This window comes from Dipodomys spectabilis, unplaced genomic scaffold (assembly GCF_019054845.1).
Source record: "Dipodomys spectabilis isolate Male_0828 unplaced genomic scaffold, ASM1905484v1 ptg000030l, whole genome shotgun sequence".
In the NCBI taxonomy this organism is placed as follows: domain Eukaryota; kingdom Metazoa; phylum Chordata; class Mammalia; order Rodentia; family Heteromyidae; genus Dipodomys; species Dipodomys spectabilis.
Window position 1 is genome coordinate 3,106,281 of NW_024870707.1, and position 22,855 is coordinate 3,129,135.

General features: G+C 33.0%; 1 protein-coding gene and 2 pseudogenes across 1 annotated transcript; all 3 read right to left on the reverse strand.

The window, feature by feature from the left end:
* Positions 1–3,549: 3,549 nt before the first annotated feature.
* On the reverse strand, positions 3,550–4,472 carry LOC122105207 (annotated as a pseudogene).
* Positions 4,473–10,512: 6,040 nt separating this feature from the next.
* LOC122105112 (olfactory receptor 4C11-like) lies at positions 10,513–11,433 on the reverse strand. The gene has a single exon (XM_042676229.1). It carries the CDS (start codon positions 11,431–11,433, stop codon positions 10,513–10,515), a length of 921 nt encoding a protein of 306 aa, XP_042532163.1.
* Positions 11,434–18,887: 7,454 nt separating this feature from the next.
* LOC122105111 lies at positions 18,888–19,813 on the reverse strand (annotated as a pseudogene).
* Positions 19,814–22,855: the final 3,042 nt, after the last annotated feature.

Sequence of the window (22,855 nt, forward strand, 5' to 3'; positions counted from 1 at the left end):
TGCTACTGCAGCCATCTATACATTTTTCCCCAGGATTTGGAGTAAGGAATAAAGTGAGTATAAACATCGTTACGTCTGTTTCTGTGCAGACATAATGTATGCTTAGTTTATTAAATAATCAGGCTATACGTCTGGCCTTTATGAAGATTGTTCAATGTGTTGAACACAAGCCTGTGTTCCACTGTGCATGTATGTATTGTTAGCAGCTATATAAAAAAGATCTTTGGATTCATTCCCTCTCTACGTAACTCATATGTGTAGTCTGTGTTTTGAAATGTGATCATTCTAATACATGCATAGTGATAGGTCATTGAAAGGGTAATTTGTAATTCCATAATGATATATAGTACTTAGCATATTTTCAGGTGCTATTTACTCACTGGATATTCTCCACCAATGTTATGTTGTTCCCTCATTTCATTTTCTAAATGCCCATGGAAACCATGGTGGAAAACAGGAGAGAAAGAGAAAAATAAGAATGGTTAAGAGAGGAAGAAAAACAGGTTTAATTGTTCAATCAACCAATTCATTTTTCCAAATGGGCTTTTATAAAACTTCACTGTTATACATCTTTCAGCCATTCAATAAAAATAGGGAATAGAAATGTAAATGTCATTGTGAGTGGATGGATCTGTCAACCTCATTTTTAAAGAGAAATGTCAATTTGATCATTCCAACTTGTCCAGGAGTTCCAATTTGTGATTAGTCTTTCTCGTGTTTATATTAGCTAAATGGTCCTCAGCTCCCTGTTCAATCCTCCTCCCAACTCTTTTCTCTCTCCTTCTTATTCTCTCTCTTTTTCCCCTCTATCTCACTTATCTTTGCCCTCCCCGTGTAATATTAGTGTTTGAACTGAAGATTTTCCCATCTCCTCAGCATTTTGATTTTAATTCTTTGTAGAATGGGGTCTTACATTTACCACCCAGCCAATTGAATATGGATCATCCTATTTACATTTCCCATGGGTCTGAGATGACCAGAACATGTCATCCAGCCCAACTTGTTGTGGTTGGCATGGTGGCTCCCTGTCCCATGAATTGAGTCAAATAGAGGCCTAGTAGCATCTCATTGAGATGTTAATTTGTAATTCCCAAATGGTGTTCAGCATAATTTCACCTACCTAGTATCTCACTCTATATTCCCCACCAATGCTTTCTCATTTCAATTCTCCCCACTTTACTCTCTAATTGTTCTATGGACACCTTGTCCAGCTTGTGTTGCTTGGCACGGGTATCACTATCTTCTGAAGTATTTGAGGTCTGGCAGGAAAACATGATTCTCCATCTCTGCCTTCCCCATTTCTAGGGTGACAGGTGTGAAACACAATATCTTGGAACCCACTGTGGTGTGATGGTCTTTTAAGACTGTCTGACAACCAAATCTTACTATTGGACCTTATTCCTCTAGTTCCTTTCTTACCAGTACAAAAAGGAAAAGATCATTGACTAACACTCTTTGATTGCCACTGAAGTTCATTATGCTCACAATAAACATTCTTTCCTCTTTCAAGATAGAAAGAAAAAAAAAAGAAAAAGTAATTTGAAAGAAAGATTTTAAATTTCATTTCCCTGTCATTATGTATACTCTTGAATGGAAATAGGCATTATCAAAAATGTATATTGACTACTAATGTGAGATATGCAATTTATTTATAAACTGAACAATCTATGTATTGGTAAAAATATAATGTTACATTTCCATTGAGAAAATTTGTCATAAGCTAGGGCCTGGTGGCTCATCCTTGTAATCCTAGCAACTCAGGATGCTGAGATCTGAGGATCACAGTCCAAAGCCAGCTTGGCAGGAAAGCCTATGAGACTCTTATCTCCAATGCTGTGGCTCAAAGTGGTAGAGCATTAGGCTTGAGCAAAAGTGCCCAGGAACAGTGCTTAGGCCTTGAGTCCAAGTGCCACGATCCAAAAAACAAGACAAAACAAAACCAAAAACATGAAATAAGCTGGAATAAATATTATCTTAATGATTTTTCATCATAACTCCCAAATTAGGAGGCTTTGACACTTCTGATTAATCTCTACTAAAAGCAAGAGTCATATACTTTCATAATATTATTACAGTATAAATTGGTAGATTCTAAACACTCAATTGTATATGTATATTCCACCCTGTGTTTCAGCTAAAATAAATGTAAGTTATAGTCACTATATCAATTTTCTAAGGTTTCATGAATATTAGGAGCTTGAAGATTTTTTCACATTATTAGGTAAACTAAATTCTGGCTTGTTTAAACCTTAATCCAGTAATTTATAGCAAATCAACATTATGAAAATAAATGATTTCTCTACCTGCAGGTTTGTTAATCTAATATATTTTATGTATTTTCAGTGAAATACTTGACTTTGGTTAAAAACATTTTCAGCCTATCAAAAAATGGAAACACAACTGAATATGTGTTATGTTTTCCATTCATCAGTGAAAAATAATGTAAAAAATGAAATGGAACCTGGTAACCTTTACTACAGATAATATATATTTCATACACTGCAATCAATGAAGATGAAAAGCTGAAAATATAAGCCATGGGAAATAAAAGTATAAAACTGCTCTGTAAATCACAGCATGAAAATTTTGTAGTAATTCTATGAATCAACATGAAATTTTTATGAAACAACACCAATAGAGCAAAGGTTTGCTACAGCAGTGTTTGCTTTTCTCTAAATTCAATAACAAGAGACAATTAGAATTTTGAGTGACAAAGATTCATTTATTGTTTTCTTACCATCCGATTTACAGATAATAGATCTTACAATACTTGACTTAAAACAAATTTCTATTTTTTTATGGTATCAGAAAATAAGCAAAATACCACTACTTTTACTTTTTTGAAATTTAGATTTGTAACATCTGTTAATTTTTGAGCTACTTCCCAGAGTCAGAATTCATTTTAGCTTGATTATGCTAATCATATAAACAGCTAAATATTTGAATAGAATAACAGTGTAATAAAACTTATCACAAATTTATGACATTTACAGTGATTATCAGGTATCACTAAATTTGAATATACTAGCACAAAAATTCCTGTATTTCAGAAATACAGATCTATTTAAAGTTAAACTGATAAAAATAAATCATGCAGTTTTCATACACAGATTTAGTATTTTCCAATATAAATTTTCAGGAGAAGCTAATTTATTGGAAATGTTATATATAGAACTACATAATATTTAAGGATACAGTTTTGAACAAATGTGATTGCAAACACATCTTCTTACCAGGTGTGTGGAATAAGCTTTGATAATATAATATAGGCACTTATGTGGGAAAGGAGCTCTTAAGAAAGATGATACACTTAACAGTTCAGGGAAACTACTATTTTAAAGCCAGAAACACATAGAAAGTCAGTGTCAGATTGCATTAGATAAGAATGAAAAAACATAGGCAAGTTTAGACCTTTGAAATTGCATAGTTGGGAAAAGATTTGGAGGAGGAAATTCTATTGGTACATTTTTTTCTGAGTTACTCTTGCCTTGAAATGACATTTTAAGCACTTAGATACTTTCTGTGTTGTATCAGTCACATTTGATATTCTCACTTAGTCATGATTTTGTCATTCCATAACTTTCTCATGGCATTTTTCACTTCTGCATTTCTCAATGTGTAAATCAGTGGGTTGAGAAAGGATGTTCCAATGGTATAAAATACTGTCACCATCTTATCTTCTGGGTATGTGGTAGGAGGACGTGTATACATGAATATACAAGGAACAAACATTAGAACAACTATAATGATGTGAGATGTGCAAGTGGAGAGAGCTTTCTTCCTCCCTTCTGCACTGTGGTTTCGCAGTGAATACAAGATGACAAAATATGAGATCAACAAAATCAAAAAACTGGATGAACAAATTACTCCACTGTTGAATACCAACAACAGGTTGACCACATAAGTATCTGTGCAAGCAAGTTTTAACAAAAGCTGCAAATCACAGCAATAATGGTCAATTAAATTGGGCCACAGAAAGGCAATTTTACCAACAAGACAATCTGAGAAGAGGCATGTATGAAAGACCCAGTCCAGGCAAACACAGTCAAGGTGACACAGACCTGCCTTCTCATGATGGTTGGGTAACGCAAGGGCTTACAGATGGCCACATAGCGATCAGCAGCCATGAGGATAAGGATAAAGATCTCCATGAAACCAAACAGATGCAGGGCAAAGACCTGGGTCATGCACTCGTTGTAGGAGATGGTTTTTTTTGCAGAGAGAGAATCCACAATGAGCCTGGGAGCTATGGATGTGGAGAAGCAGAAATCAACAAGGGACAAATAAAACAGGAAGAAGTACATGGGGCTGCCGAGCGTCCGGCTGAACTTGATGGTCACCATGATGAGCATGTTCCCCACGATGGTGCTTCCATAGAAAGTTAAGAAGATAAAAAACACAAGTTTTTGTTTTGGGACGTCCTGTGTCAGCCCTAACAGTATAAATACAGTCACATTGCTGTTATTAGGCATTATTTCTGTTGATGTGGGGAATTCACAACTTACCAAAAAAAAATCTGTGAAATGCAAAGGAAGAATATAAAATCACTACTGAACTATGGCAGTTGAATCAATGTTCTTAGTCATGAAATTAACTTCCCAGCAGTTATCAAATTATGATTGTTTTATTTTTAACCAATATACTCTATTATCATGCAATGCAATTTGTAGGCTGTATATAAAGGTAATTAAAGAGCAAACAGTTCTTTAAAAAAAATTACACATAAAAGACAAGCTCATGCCTGTAACCCGAGCTATTCAGGAGGCTGAGATCTAAGGATTGCTGTTCAAAGCCAGCCTGGGCAAGAAAGTCCGTGAGGTTTGTATCTCCAATTAACCACCAGAAGACCAGAAGTGGCTCTGTGGTTCAAAAGGAGAGTTCTTGCCTTGAGCTGAAAAGCTGAGGGATAGTGCCCAGGCCTAGAGTTGAAGCCCCACGACTGACAAAAAAAAAAAAAAAGACATCTTAGGAGGAAATAACTTTTTTAGTTTTAAGAAAGGATCTTATTAATAATAGGATAGTATGATGAATATATGGAGAAGTTGTCTGCATGGCTTAATGTAATATGCTTTGTTATTATTTGCACAGGTGATAATTATGCTCTACATAATATTTGAGATACATACTCTGAATACGGCAATGAAATCACTAAAACATCAGCGATTATTGTCTTTAATGAAATCGAGCTGTTCAGTCTCAGACACACAAATAAAGAGTGAGCAAAAATGGCAGGGATTGTGACAAAAAACAGTGAATATTCTTCACTTCAGCAATGAAGAACAACGTAGTCTTTCCAGTCCAGAATTAACGTTAGCTGCTACATTGTCAAAATTTATATCCTTTAAATTTGCTCTTCATTGAATTCGTTCTGTATTCTTCAAATTTTCATGCAAATTAAGCAGCGATGACATCATGAAAGAAAAGTGGAGAATAAGTGATATAAATCAGAAAAAGATTTTCAAATGAAAGATTTGCATGGAAACACCAGGGCTTAGAAAGTAATCTCTGCATAGGGGGAAGAAGGCTACGCACTGACAGTGGGATAAAGCGTGAATCAATGCAAATGTGATACTCACTAGATAGTATGTTTGAAATGAACTCTAGAACTTGGGGGCAGGATGGGTGGGGCGGGGGACCAACTGGGAGAAAATGAGGGAGAAGGCGACACCGTTCAAAAAGAAGCGTACTCAATACCTGACTTATGTAACAGTAAAACCTTTGAGTATCACGTTTACAATAAAACTTCAAATAATAAAACCAAAATAATCTCTGCATTTTCAGTCACAACTGACACTTTCAGTCTAATTCTCACTGTATATTTGTAAATATCTGTTAACAGTTAACAATGGAAGAGAAATATAGACAGAGAATTGATACCAACTTGGTTTGTTTAATCTATAAAATGTTTTCTTTTCCACACAACTTAATGTATATTCATATTTTACATATTTTAAGTTAATATGCTTAATTATTCATCATACAAATATTTAATAAACATTTATGTATTAATAAATACAAATTAATATAAATAACAGTATATCATGTATCAATAAATAACATAAGTATACTTAGATAAATATTAATAACTATATATAAATAATATTAATTTTTTAAAAAACAGTTACATTAATATACTTACTAAATACGAACAACATATATTTCAAACCAAATATCTATCAATAAAATTTTAATATTAATAACTATTATATTTAAGTTTATTGACTATAAATATAAACATAAATAATGTTTGATATTGTTTTTATTAAATATTATATTTAATTTAGGAAATATATTTATGTTTGTTAAATATAGCATTGCATATTTAAATACACATCATGTATGTAATATAATATATATTTATATGGTCAATTTATAAAAATAAGTATACATGAGTTAAATTTTCACAATCTATTTAGAAAGCACACTGCCAAGGAAAGCATTATTTCTTGAAATACAAACATATGTCACAGCAAGACACATATTACCAAAGAGATGAACAAATAATTGATTTTTCAAAGGTATCCATCCCTTTATCAAGATGATAAAACATATGCAGATTTGTTTGGTTTTAGTTATAGTTACATTTAAATTCATGTTGGAGTTGTGTAAGTTTTGAGCCTTTGATATTTGTAGCACCATTTTTCTAGTAAACATCTTTAAACAAAGTCACTGAGGAATGTGTGTGAATGTCAGAGACATATGTTTAGATGGGCGTTCAGGTGCCTGCGATTTCTAAGGGAGGGATTGGAAAAAGACAGTACAAAACTGCTTGAAGACATTGGTGCAGAGATTGAATTTCTCATACTTGTGGCCAAGACAGGCACTAAAACCATTGTTGCAGTCCTTTGAATGGTAGAAAAAGACAGGGGAAATGTTTAACTTCCATCAGAGTAAAACAAACAAACAAACAAAAAACTATAGTATTTTAAAAAAATGTTCATATGTACTGGTATGTTGAATATCTTAGGATGACTTTTTCACTAAAAATGAAGTGGGTGCTATATACTTATATACACATATAATTTTATATATTAATTTCTTTTGAAAGCTATTTATAAATGCATAGTATGTGTACTATGCGAGAGGACATTCTACAATCTTGACTTTCTGTTTGGAAGATCCATATCTTTTAAAATTACTCAATTTATCAACATTAGAAAGAATGTTACACTAAATTAAAAATGAAGATTTAAAAAGTCTTAGCTTAGAAGATTGGAATTCACATTGTTAGTCCATTATTTCAGATCCAGAGGCTTGAGTAAGATGGAGAGTACACTGTTGATTAAATGGTAAAATTTGATCATCTTTGAATACAGAATGGACCACTCTAACAGGAAGTTCAGGTACACTGGCTTAATTGAATATTTCCAGCATGAGTTCTTTCAGGATACAAATGTAAAAAATATTTTAAGTTTCACGAATAAGTAATAGAAAAATGATCTATTCCAGTTTCCACATGTATTTATATGCATATGCTACTATGAACAGATAGCTATATGAAGGCAAAAATACTGACACATTCTTTATGAATGTGTGATTGACATAAGGCAATATGACAGCCTTAAGAGATTACAGATAGATTACAGATAGATACTGTTCCATAGTATTGTGAATATGGCTGGCACTGAGAAAGAGGGATGTCTGAGTCCTATTATATTCATGACAGCATCACCATTGCTGAAGAGAAATTCCTGGACAATTTCAGAGTGGTGACATTTCTATTGAATTAACTTTATGATCTAATGGTGTTTAGATAAAATTTCTAACCATGCTTACCTTGTAAAGTTGTTAGCATTAGGAAATACCATGCATATCTTGATTGTCATCTTCTCTTTCTGGGTTGTAAATGTTTTTGGAAAGTCCCTATTTTTCTCCACATGCCTGACATACTGTAGGAACTGGCTCTGCTATTACTGTTCTGCAAGTTCGAGACATGGTGACGTTAATAGAAATCTTACCAGCTTTGGTAAGAAATGGAAGAAGTTAAGTGTGTTCTGTCTCCTTCCTTTCTTCATAAATAACCTGGCAGCCACTGACTCTAATGAGAATTTTTAAAGTGCTTCTCATTATCTCTAATGATTCTGAAATGAGGATCTATTGAATCTTTCTCCAGAATCATTCAATATTTTCTCAAACCACTCCTTGCACAGGATTTTAACTTGCATATTCTCACTTCTTTATTCCCCAATGATATATTTAACAAGAATAATGTAAATCATAGGTGTCTAGGAAACTTACTCCCTAAAGAATCTCTTCCCTTCCAATTGAGAAACAGCAGTCAGATGAGGTAAAGTACGTAATCTGCAATTTGTCCTCTATTATTCAAACACAATGGGATATTATTTTAATTAATATTGTCATTTAGGGTAATAAATGCCATTTTGTCTAGAATAAATTAAAAACAATTTAGCAACTTTGTTTCTAATACCATTCTCTAATGAAATTATCATGGAGGAAATTTTAATTTTTTTTAGTAGGTGTAGGCTAAAATTGTACAAGAAGAACGCCCTGTGTGGTACAAAGGAAGAGAGTGACAGAATTCACAAAGCACACACACACACACACAATGATTAGTTTATCTTCTGTAGACATGGATCAATTGAAAGACCCTATTCTGGCCAAATATAAAAAGAACGTAAGCATCTCAATAATCAACATCAGTAAATGTAACTAAAAGTACTGGAATTTTATAACACGCATACACATACATCGATTTCAATGTGTGTGTATGTGTACCAAAGACTATACAGTCGTCAGTAATGTAATTAAAATGGATGGCTAGGGAAAAATAAAGAAAAACTTTTTGGGTATATATTTCAAAACTATTTTTCTGGATGTACTCTTGAAGACTGATAATTTAACTTTTAGTTTTAGGTGTGGTTGACACAGTATGACATGCAAGATCGGGAGACAGCAGGTGGGAAAATAAGATTCTAGCAAGGGTTTTGGTGTGAGGCTACCACATATGCCTTGACATGGAAGACATTAATGACTATTCAATTCTTTGAACTTTTTCAAAGTTTTATGCTAATATTGAGAAAAATGCCTAAAACAGCACAACCAAAGACTTCAGAAAAATCTATCTGAAATCCAGAGAGCTGGCAAAGTCAATCAAAATGGGAAACAACCAAGTAATTGTCACTGTCAATGTATGCAAAGATAATGGTATTAGTAAATCAGTGTGTTGTCCTGCATAAAGCTGTAGAGAGAATTAGGAAATGAATTTAAAATTTGTGGGTAAATCATAAATCACAGTAATCATTTTGACAAATGTATCATATTAATTTGAGATGATCAGTTGGGAAACTAATTGAGAATATATGGGAAATCTTTGGAATCTTTTCACACCATTCCTGAAAATATATATCTATTTGAAAATAAATTTTAAATGATAAAGAAAAATGTAACATTATGTATAAAATTTGATTTAGTCTATTGGATACTCAGGAGCTTTAATTTGTATCTAAATTTTATCTAACATTTTATCTAATTGTTGGCATGTATGCCACTTATTAAAACATAGTATTTTAGTATTATTCAATCCTCTATTACCACTATTTCTGGTTAATTTAATTGATGGGCCAATTTATAAGAATGCAATTTATCATTCTTATGATTTTTATACATTGCATGCCAACAATTTACATTGTGTTAGTCATCATCCTTGTCCATTGACAAAAATCCTTCAACTTCAAATGCTGAAACTCTTTATCCATTAAATAACCCACGATTGTACCTCACTCCAGTCACTGATAGCCATAATTCTACAGCAACTGTCTATGTATCTGAATAGTCAAGAATCCTCAAATCTGCTTTCAATCAGCAAATGTGCATTCCAGGTTTGTGTCATTTCATGGCCTCCCAGTTCACCAGTGTTTTAATATTTCCTGAGTTTTGAAACTGAGTGTTATTTCAGCATGATTTACCATAGCTATGATCTGGACTCAACCCAGATCATAGCTTCACTAGTTGTATGAATCAAGAAAATGTGGTATATGTATATATACAATGGAACTCTACGCTTATAACCAGAAAGAATCCCACAGTTTTAATACACATATTTAGGATTTTATAGTAGAAACGATCAAGAGAAACAAATTTATTGGAAATATAGTATATAAAGAAATAGAACCAAGTCATACTTAGAGTTTTGAGCAAATGTGAATGCATACATATCTTTATTCTTATAAAACAGATATAGGGAATAAGCTGTGGTTATATAATACAAGTAGCTATGCGGGAAATAAGCTCTGGAAACGGACACATTTAACAATTCAGGAAACTAGTATTTTAAAGTCAAGAGCAAAGAGAAAAGGAAAGACAATCAAATTACATTAGATCAGAATAAAAAGTGGAGGCAAGATTATAACTTTGAAACTGCATAGTTGGGAAAAGATTCAGAGGAGAACTATTATTGGTACAAACTTTTCTGAATTAATCTTGCTTCCTCATGAAATGTTAAGCACTCAGTTACTTTCTGTGTTGTATCACAGAAAAACACATTTGATATTCTCACTTAGTCATGATTTTATCACTCCATAACTTTCTCATGGCATTTTTCACTTCTGCATTCCTCAGTGTGTAAATCAGTGGGTTGAGAAAGGGTGTTCCGATGGTATAAAATACTGTCACCATCTTGTCTGCTGGGTATGTGGTAGGAGGACGTGTATACATGAATATACAAGGAACAAGCATTAGTACAACAACAATGATGTGAGATGTGCAAGTGGAGAGAGCTTTCTTCCTCCCTTCTGCACTGTGGTTTCGCAGTGAATACAAGATGACAACATATGAGATCAACAAAATCAAGAAACTGGTTGAACAAATTACCCCACTGTTGGACACCAACAACAGGTTGGTCATATAAGTGTCCATGCAAGCAAGTTTCAACAAAGGCTGCAAATCACAGCAATAATGGTCAATTAAATTGGGTCCACAGAAGGGCAATTTTACCAGCAAGACAATCTGGGCAGTGGCATGTATAAAAGACCCTATCCAGGCAAACACAATCAAGATGACACAGACCTGCCTTCTCATGATGGTTGGGTAGCGCAAGGGCTTACAGATGGCCACATAGCGATTAACAGCCATGATGATGAGGATCAAGATCTCCATGCAACCAAATAGATGCAGGGCAAAGACCTGGGTCATGCACTCGTAGGAGATGATTTTCTTTGTGGAGAGGGAATCCACAATGAGCCTGGGAGCTATGGATGTGGAGAAGCAGAAATCAACAAGGGACAAATAAAACAAGAAGAAGTACATGGGGCTGCAGAGCGTCCTGCTGAACTTGATGGTCACCATGATGAGCGTGTTCCCCACGACGGTGCCTCCAAAGAAAATTAAGAAGATGAAAAACACAAGTTTTTGTTTCCGAGGATCCTGTGTCAGCCCTAGCAGTATAAATATAGATACACTGCAATTATTAGGCATCGTTTCGGTTGATGTGGAGAAATCACAGCTTTTAAAAAATAACAATCTGCAAAGGAGCAAAGGAAAAATATAAAATGACTACTGAATTGTGTCAGTTGAACCTATGTTCTCAGTCATGAAATTAAGCTTCCTGCAAGTTAGCATGACTGTTTTATTTTTCCAAATTCATCCATTTAATATCAAGCAATACAATTTGATGACTGTGGTTAAAAGTAATGACAGAGTAAACAGATCTTTAAACTAAGTATTATTTTAGTTGGTTTCCTTGGAGGTAATAAAGATTCTTAGTTTTAAGCAAGGATCTATCATTAGTGATAGGATAGCATTATGAATACACTGAGAAATCTTGTGTATAATTTAATTTAATATGCTCTGACAACATTTGAACAGTTTGGCAATTATGCTATAAGCAAGAAATGAGATGCATATTTTGAATACTGTATTGCAATTGCTTACACAACAGAGATTACTATAGTTAATAAAATTTAGATGTGCACTCTCAGATAAACACAGAGTGAGTAAAAGTGGCAGATTGTGACAAAAATAAAGAATATTCATCATTTCAAAAATGAAGTAAAACCTAGTCTGTCCAGTCCAGAATTAAGGGAAATTTCTAAGTTGGCAAATTTATATTTTTTGAATTTGCCTCTCCATTTCATTAGTTCTATAATCCTCTACAAATTTTCGTGTAAATCAAGCAGGCAGTGATGACAACATGAAAGGAAAGTGGCGAATAAGGAAAATAAACCAGAAAAAACTTTCATAAAAAATATTTACTATGAAACACCAAGACCTTAGAAAATAATCTCTACATTCAGTAACGTCAGACACTTTCAGTCTAATTGTCACTGTGTGTATTTGTAAATATGTGTATAGATATCAATTAAATAGATACATAAAATGACAATTGATACTAACTTTCTTTGTTAAGTCTATGAAATGTTTTTACTACACAATATGCATATTATATTCAATTTTATGTATTTCCATATATTTTACATATAATTTATTATTCATCTTAAATATTTATAGACATATTTAATAAAAATTTATGCATTAATTAATACACACTAGTATAATTAACATATTTACTTGTATTTATTAATAAATAAAATAATAATCATACTTATAAAATACTAATAAATATAAAAGTAGATAAAAATTTATTAAAATATCCACACAAATATATTTATTAAATACAAACATATATTTCAAACCATTTATTAGTATAACTTTAATATTATTACTATATTTATTTTATTGAATGTACATATAAATATTGTTCAATAATAATCTTGTATTTTAATATTATATTTATAGTTAATAAGTAACTTTATATGTTAAATATATTCATACATATATGATATATATTCTATCTTCTATATTATACAATCAATTTATATACAAGTTAATGTATATACATAGTCAAATTTTCAGAATATTACACTGCAGATGAAAGTATTCCTTTTTGAAATACAAGCATGTTTCACAGACAAGCTAAGTATTTCCAGAAAGATGAACAAATGATAATTAATTTTGAAAGGTATGCCTCTCCTTATTGAAAAGACCAAGAATACACAGATTTGACTTCACTTATAGTTACATAGAATTAATATTGGAGTTGTGTAAGTTTTTTACCTTTGATAGTTGTAACACAATTTTTCTAGTAAACATCTTTAACAAAGTCACTTAGGAATGTGACAGAATGTCAGTTACACATTTAGTTTACATGGATGCTCAGGTGCCTGCAATCTCTAAGGGAGTGAGTGTAAAAAGACATCGGTTCAGAGATTGAATTAAATTCAATCAGACCATTGCTGCAGCCCTTTCAGTAGTATCAAAAGACATGAAGGAAGTTCAACTTTCAATACTGTAAAAACAAAGAAACAAACAAAAACTATGCAGTGGTCTGTTGCATGTGCTTTATGCAATTATCTCTAAATATATTAGCCATTGAAATACAAATTTGAATTTTTATGGTTAGCATGACATTTGTCAAAATTTGTGTGTGTTGCATTAAATTACAAAGATTTAAAACATCTTACCGTAGAAGAGTAAGCTTCACATTGTCATATCACTGAACCATCACTACTGTCACCTGTGTAGACGGTAGTATGCTGACACAGTTGAGCCATTATTTCAGATGCAGAGTATTGAGTAATTTGGAGAGACACTGTAGATCAAGTGGTAGGACTCAGTAATCTTTGAATACAGAATGCACTACACTAACAGAAAGTACAGGTACACTGGCTCAACTGAATATTTCCAGAATGAATTCTCTCCACATACAAATGTTTTAAAAATAAGTTTCACAAATAAGTATTAGAAAAATAATCTATTCTAGTATCTATATGTATTTATATGCATAAATTACTATGGACAGGAAGATATAGGAAGGTAAAAATACTGACTCTTTACGAACGTGTTACTGACATAAGGTACCATGACAGCATTCACAGTGCAGATCAGCTCAGATTAACCCTGTTTCATAGTATTGTGGATCTGGCTAGCACTGAGGAAAGGGATGTCTGAGTCCAATAATATTCATGGCTGCATCACTATTGCTGAAGAGAAATTCCTGGACAATTTCAGAGTGGTGACATTTCTATTGATTTAACTTTAAAATGAACTAATGATGCTTACATAAAATATCTAACAGTGCTTACCTTGTGATGTCGTGAGCATTAGGAAAGACCATGCATATCTTGATTGCCATCTTCTCTTTCTGGATTGTAAACCATTTGAGGAAAGTCCCTATTCTTCTACATATGCCTGATCAATTCCTACATCACTGCAGGAATTGGTTGTGCTATTTCTATTCTGCAACTATAAGACATGTTAACACTAGTAGAAATCTTACTAGCTTTGGTAAGAAATGGAAGGAGTTTAATGTGTTCTGTCTCCTTCCTTTATTCATAATAACTTAGGAGCCAACTTACTGACACGAGAATTTTAAAAGTGCTTCTAAAATTTTAAAAGTGCTTCCTATTAATATCTCATTATTCTGAAATTAGGATTTCTTGGATATCCCTGAGAAATTTATGTTTTCACATGGTTCTAAAGTCATTTGATATTTTCTCAAACCACTGCTTGCACAGGATTTTAGCTTGCATTTTCTCCATTCTTTATTCCCTGGTGATATATTTAACAAGAATTATGTAATACATAGGTGTCTGGGAAGCTCATTCCTTAAAGTGTCTCTTCTCTCCCAGTTGAGAAACAGGAGCCAGATGAGGTAAAGGACTTAATCTGAAATTTGTGTTCTATTATACATAAAAGTGGAATAGTATTTGCATTGAAATGTCATTTAGGATAAATGGCATTGAAATGCCATTTTTGTCTAGAATAAATAAAAACAATTTATCACCCACACCTTTGTCTTTAATACTACTGTCTAATAAAATGAACATAGAAGCAATGTTTATTTCCCAGTAGATCTAGGCTGAGAATACACCAGAAAGTGAGTGACAGAATTCACACAGCACGCAGACAGTGATGTGTTTATTTACTATAGACATGGGGCAGTTGAAAGAATATAAGATGGCCAAATATATGAAAAATGTATCATTTGAGTAAACAACATAACAGTAAAGATACCCAAAAGCACAGTATTTTTATAACACACACATATACATATTGATATATCAATGTGTGTATATGCATACCAAAGAATAAATGGTCATCAATAATTTAAAAAAAATGTATGGCTAAAGAAAAAAACAAAATAAAACAAGTTGCTCGGGATAAACTTCAAAATTTTTTTTATGTAATTATTTTTATGTATTTTTTATGTAATCTCAGAGAATTATAATTTGTGTTTCTTGTTGATAAGTGTGTTTGACACAGTATGACATGCAGGAGTGAATAGTACGAGGGAAATGTGACAAACACTACTTCAATCAAGTGACCAAAGACTCCAGCCAGCCTGTTGATGTGAGATTACCGTGTGCCCATTGGCATGAAAGGATGATCAGGATATCTCAGCCCTTGAACATTTACAGAGTTTCCTGCTACTCTGGAGAAAAATAGTAAGAGAAAAAGCACAACTGAAGACTTCAGAGAAGTCTGTAACTTGAAGTCCAGGAAGCTGCCTGAGTCATTCAAGATGGGAAACTAACTAGCAATTGCCACTGTCCATTATGGCCACTTTTGTTGAATTTCAGTTGTGGACCAATTTGTAGGGACAAAATTTGTTACTCTTCCTGTTTTTATGGGTGTCGTACATTGCCTGTCTCCGTCACACTGTTTAACAAACATTGACCTTTCCCATTTGCAGGAATCCTATATTTTCAAATTCAGAAAATCTTCATCCATTATACAACAACTCACTCTAGTCCTATAACCATGTTATTTTGCAATTGTCTATGACGTTGAGTAGTCAAGGTATCTCAGATAAGCTGAGCCACTCAGCATGTGTGCACTCCAGTTTTGTGTCACTTCATGGCCTCAAAGTTCACCAGCATGTCCCTATTGCCTGAGTTTTGACACTGAATAATATTCTAGGTAATTCATATTCTACATTTGGTTTATAAATTCATTTGTTGATGAATGTTTGGTTTGAATAGCCAAGAGGGTAGAAATGCCTGTTCAAATACAAATTGTCATGCATTTTGAGTGTATGTTAGGAATGATCTCTTTTATATGGTGATTGCATATTGCATTGTTGAAGCAGGTGATGCCATTGTTTTTAGAAACTGAACCATTTATATGTACCATGAGCCTTCTTCATCATCACTAGTTTTGATTTGAAATATTTTTATGTATTTATTTTATTATTGTCTTTAAGTAATTGGAGCAGTAAAGTGTCATTTAATAAAAGAGTATATAAACAGTGCATCTTGGTCTGTTTCACCCCTTAGACCCACACGTTACTTTACAGTTAGTTCTAAATTTTGTGGTATATGCAATGCATTCTTCACTGCATTGTTACCCCCTCCCCACCACCATGTTTATCCCTCTCTCCTTGCCCAAGCCCCATTATTTGATTCAATATTGATTTAGTCTTTCTAAACATTTGTACTATTTGAGCTTTCCATAGCATTGGTTATAATTCCTTTAATTCATTTGGAGTTGCTTGCATACCTCCTAATGAGCATAAGTTTCTATGTGATTAAAAGAGGTTGCCATTCATAATAATTGTGATGCAGATTCACAATAAAATGTCACATTACTCCTGCTGTAATATCTACAATTTACAAAACGTTTGCACCTAGAGACAACCTGTTTTAATTTCATAGAAACCTAACTCAAATTGTGGATGAGTATATCTACCTTTATGAATAAAAGCATACATTATATGTAATACATTTCATTGTCATTAGGATCCTTTTGTAGTAATTATTTTTTAAAAAATATTTTTGTCTTCTAGCTCCTATGATAGGTTTTAAATGAACACCACCTGATATAGTACTATAATATTTTAGAATTTTAATGTGGCTTTTTTGTGGGGAAGGATGCCTGGTGATTGAATTCAGGGCCTGGATGCTTGTTTTTTTTTTTTCTCAAGGCTAGCACTCTACTACTTGAGCCACAGCTCTATTTTTGGCTTTTTGGTATTTAATTGAAGATAAAGGACTTATTGGCTTCCCTGCCTGGGCTGAATCAAACAGTGATGCTCAGACCTCAGACTCCTGAGTACCTAGGATTTATGTTACCACTGACCAAATTTTATATTGAGTTTTAGTAGTGAATTTAATACTTCAATTTTATTTGTATCATGGTATATCTTGAAAGAGTCTCAGGCTAACAGTACTGCTGGCACTGCAGTTTGAGCTAAATGCTTCCAATGGTAAGCAGCCAAAATCATACATCCATTCATATATCTGAAATCATATATCTCTTCATATATTCTTTTATCTATCTGCTATTATATCCAAAATCATATATTCATTCATAGATCCAATAATATATCTATTCATATATCCATTTGAAAGAGAGAAGAGCTAAATGCTTGCATCAGAGTTATTTCTCATGTCTTCGCCCTCATGTGAAGGTCTGAACAAGAGCACTATGATAAATTAGTGATTCCAATCAGATTGATTGTCACAAATGTCATTCAGTCTTCAATACCGCCAGTCATTTCAGATGTAACTTGACACTATCTCCTTATCTGTTACATTTCTCAACTAATTTTTTCTTTCTAGCAACTGGCATCATTTCTAAAATAATAATCCATACTTTCTTTTGCCTCACAATTTATGATTGGGCTAGCAATATTCTGTGATATTTCTCTGCATACACATGCATAAAACTAGGTTTGTGAATTTTTAAAATATTTATTGTATTAAATATACAGAGGGCTTTCAATTACCAGAGTAAGGTGATGAGTCCATTTTTCCCCTCAGTTCAGTTTCTACATACCGAATATTAAATAGTATAAATCAGTATATACTTAAGACACTTTCACCTCGATGTTCATTATTGTACTATTCACAATAGCCAAGATATAGAAACTGCCCAAATACTCTACAATGAAAGAATGGATCAAGAAATGTGACAAATACATACAATGGAATTTTGTTCATCTTTTTCAAAACAATGATAGTATGTCTTAGGCAGGGAACTCAAAACAACATTGTGATTCTACCTCACCCTAGTTAGAATGGCCATTACCAAGAGAACTAATAACAGATGCATGTGGGGATGTGGCCATAAGAGAACACTACTACACTGTTGGTGGGAATAAAAACTTGTTCAACAACTCTGGCTAGCAGTATGGAGGTTCTTCAAAAGTCTAACCATAGAGCTCCCCTATGACCCAGCAATCCCACTCCTGGTCATTTACCCAAATGACCACAAACAAGGCCACACTAAAGCTACCAACACAACTTTGTTGATTGCAACATTATTTATCATAGCTAAGATATAGATTCAACCCAGATGACCCTCTGTAGATGAACAGATCAAGAAAATGTGGCATATATACACAAAGGAATTTTATGATTCCATCAGAAAGAATCCTGCAGCTTTAACCCACAGATTTAATATTTATAGCAGAAATGAACATTAGATAATTTATTGGAAATATGTTATATGAAGAAATAGAGAGAACTACATTGTATTTAAAGTATACTTACAGTTTTGAATAAATGTGACTGTGAATATATCTCTCTCCTTATCAAAGAGGTATATAGAATAAAAATGATGTACAATGTTGGTAACTGTGACAGAAATAAGCTCTCAGGTAAAATGACACACTTAAGAGTTCAGGGAAACTACTACTTTAAAGCCAGAAACACATAAAAAGGAAAAGAAAATCAAATTACATTAGATGAGATTGAAAACATGTAGGCAAGATTATACCTTTGAAACTGCATAGTTGGGAAAAGATTCAGAGGAGAACTATTATTGGTACAAACTTTTCTGAATTAATCTTGCTTCCTCATGAAATGTTAAGCACTCAGATACTTTCTATGTTGTATCACAATATTTACAGAAAAACACATTTGATATTCTCACTTAGTCATGATTTTATCACTCCATAACTTTCTCATGGCATTTTTCACTTCTGCATTCCTCAGTGTGTAAATCAGTGGGTTGAGAAAGGGTGTTCCGATGGTGTAAAATACTGTCACCATCTTGTCTGCTGGGTATGTGGTAGGAGGACGTGTATACATGAATATACAAGGAACAAACATTAGTACAACTACAATGATGTGAGATGTGCAAGTGGAGAGAGCTTTCTTCCTCCCTTCTGCACTGTGGTTTCGCAGTGAATACAAGATGACAACATATGAGATCAACAAAATCAAGAAACTGGTTGAACAAATTGCCCCACTGTTGAACACCATCAACAGGTTGACCATGTAAGTCTCCATGCAAGCAAGTTTCAACAAAGGCTGCAAATCACAGCAATAATATGGTCAATTAAATTGGGTCCACAGAAGGGCAATTTTACCAGCAAGACAATCTGAGAGGAGGCATGTATGAAGGACCCGATCCAGGCAAACACAGTCAAGATGAGACACACCTGCCTTCTCATGATGGTTGGGTAGCGCAAGGGCTTACATATGGCCACATAGCGATCAGCGGCCATGACGATGAGGATCAAGACCTTCATGCAACCAAATAGATGCAGGGCAAAGACCTGGGTCATGCACTCGTTGTAGGAGATGATTTTCTTTGTGGAGAGGGAATCCACAATGAGCTTGGGAGCTATGGATGTGGAGAAGCAGAAATCAACAAGGGACAAATAAAACAGGAAGAAGTACATGGGGCTGCCGAGCGTCCTGCTGAACTTGATGGTCACCATGATGAGCGTGTTCCCCACCACGGTGCTTCCATAGAAAATTAAGAAGATGAAAAACACCAGTCTTTGTTTTTGGGGATCCTGTGTCAACCCTAACAGTATAAATATAGTTACACTGCTGTTATTAGGCATTGTTTCCGTTGATGTGGGGAAACCTCAGCCTACAAAAAAACAATCTGTAAAGGAGTAAAGGAAGAATATAAAATCATTACTGAATTGTGTCCGTTGAACCCAAGTTCTCAATCATGAAATTAACTTTCTTGTAGGTTAGTATGACAGTGACATTTTTTCAAATTCATCCATCTAATATCATGAAATGCAATTTCCCTGTTGCAAAGTTAATAACAGAGCAAACTATTATTTTAGATGATTTCCTAGGAGGTAATAAGTCTTTTAGTTTCAAGAAAGGAGCTATTATCAATAACTGGATTCATGATAAATACACTGAGAAATCTTCTGCAAAAGTTAATATACCTAAGCATATTTGATATTATTTGGCTATTACGCTATAAGTAAGAAATGAGATGCATACTTTGAACACTATATTGCAAGTGCTTAAACATCAGAAATAACTGTCCTGAATAAAATCTAGGTGTGCACTCTCAGGTATACAGACACAAAGTAAGTAAAAGTGGCAGATTGTGACAAAAATAGTGAATATTCTTTATTTCAAAAATGAAGAACAACCTAGTCTGTCCAATCCAGAATTAAGGCAAATTGTTATATGGCTAAATTTATGTTATTTTTGAATTTGCCTTTCCATTTCTTTAGTTCTATATTCTTTAAAAAATTTTCATACAGTGATGACAACATGAAAGGAAAGTGGAGAATAACTATTATAAAGCAAAAAATATCTTTATAAGAAAGATTTACAATGAAACATCAAGGGCTTAAAAAATAATATCTGCTTCTTTAGTCATGAGTGACACTTTTAGCATAATTCTCAGTGTCTATTTGTAAATAACTGTGATCAGATATCACTTGAAGAGAGATATAAAAAGAGACCTGATATTAACTTCATTTATTTAGTCAATAAAATGTTTTATTTACTGCACAAGAAACTTCTTATATATTCATATTTTTTATGTTTACATATATTTTACATATATTTTATAGCTTATAAATATAGATAAAAATAGATTAAATAAACATTGATGTATTAATGCATGCATTAATATAATTAACATATCCACCCATATTTATTAACAAAGAACACAATAAACCAAGTTATTATATTTATAAAATATCATATTATGTAAATATAACTATAAATAAATAAAATTACATTTATGAAAGTATTTACATGAAAATATTTATTATACACTAGCAACATATTTTAAACCAAGTATTCATGACTCTAATTTTAATATAAATAATTACTATATTTTTACGTATTGGGTATAAATATCTTAAGTAATGTTCAATATTAATATTTTATTGAAAATTATATTATATTTAGTAAATGTATTTGCATTTTTAAATACATTAATACACATGCAAGTATAGGTCATATGCTATATGCTATATTATACACTTATATGTATTCATATACTGAGCTTATATAAATGCACAGTAAAATTTTCACAATACATTTTATAAACACACTTCAGATGAAAACATTATTTCTTGAAATATATTTCATAAACAAGCCAAATATCACCAGAAAGATGGGCAAGCAATTGAGTTTCATAGGCCTGCATCTCCTTATTGAAAAGATCCAGCATTTACAGATTTGCTTCCTTTCACTTATAGTTACATAAAATTAATATTGGAGTTGTATAAAGTTTTCACCTTTGATATTCATAGCACAATTTTTCTAGCAAATGTTTTTAAACAAAGACACTGGGGAATATGAGAGAACGTCAGTTGCACAGTGTTTAGGTGGATGTTCAGGGGCCTGCCGTCTCTAAGGGAGTGATTGTAAAAGACACAGCACATAAGATGTAGGTTCAGAGATTGAACTTCTCATAGATCCCTGCAACCCTTTCAATGGTAGCAAAAGGCAGGCAGGAAGTTCAATTTCCATCACAGTAAAAACAAAATAAAAATAAGGTATGAAACTGTGGTATGTTTTTGAAAATGTTCATGTGCAATAGTGTAACAAATGAGTTCTATGCCATTATCTCTAAATACATTTGACATTTGAAATTCAAATTTCTATACTTTATGTTTAGGATGAAACTTTCACTAAAAATGAAGTAAGTGCTATATAATAATTTTATACAGAATTCCCTTTGAAAGCTTTTTATTCACGCATAGTACTTGTAGCATCTGAGAGGGTATTCTTGGAGTTCTATGTGGAAAATACATTTCCTTTAATATCACTCAATTTGTAAACATTTGGGTGTGTTACACTAAATTAAAAATGAAGATTTAAAACGTCCTACCTTAGAAGACTGGGACTCACATTTTCCTATCACTCAGCCATCCCAAACTCCCTTCTGTGTAGACAGCAGTATGCTGGCTCTGTTAGACCATTATTTCAGAATAAGATGTTGAGGACACTGTTGAGTAAGTAGTAGAACTCCATGATCTTGAATACATTACTCACCATACTAACAGGAAATACAGATACATTGGCTTTATTAAATATTCCCAAAATGGATTCTTTCAGCCCACAATGTAAAAAACATCTTAGGTTTCATGATTAAATAATAGAAACATAATCTATGCCAGTTTTTACATGTATTTATATATGTATATTACTATGAACAGATAGATATAAGCAGGTAAAAAACCTGACATGTTTGTAGAGAACAGTCATTGTTTCTAGTATTTATTGTTTTAAGGCAACATGAGAGCATTAAGAGACTGCAGATTGACTCAGATTAATCTTGTGCCATAGTATTGTGGATCTGGCTGCCACTAAGGAAGAGGGATGTCTGAGTCCTGTTATATTCATGATAGCATTACCATTGCTGAAGAGAAATTCCTGGACAATTTCAGAGTGGTGACATTTCTATTGAATTAACTATAAAATCCAACGGAGCTAGCGTAGCTTAAATAAAATGTCAAAAGTGCTTACCTTGCAATGTCGTTAGAATTAGGAAATACTATGCATGTCTTGATTGTCATCTTCTCTTTCTGGGTTGTAAACTGTTTTTGGAAAGTTCCTATTCTTCTATACATGCCTGACATACTGTAGGAACTGGCTGTGCTATTACTATTCTGCAC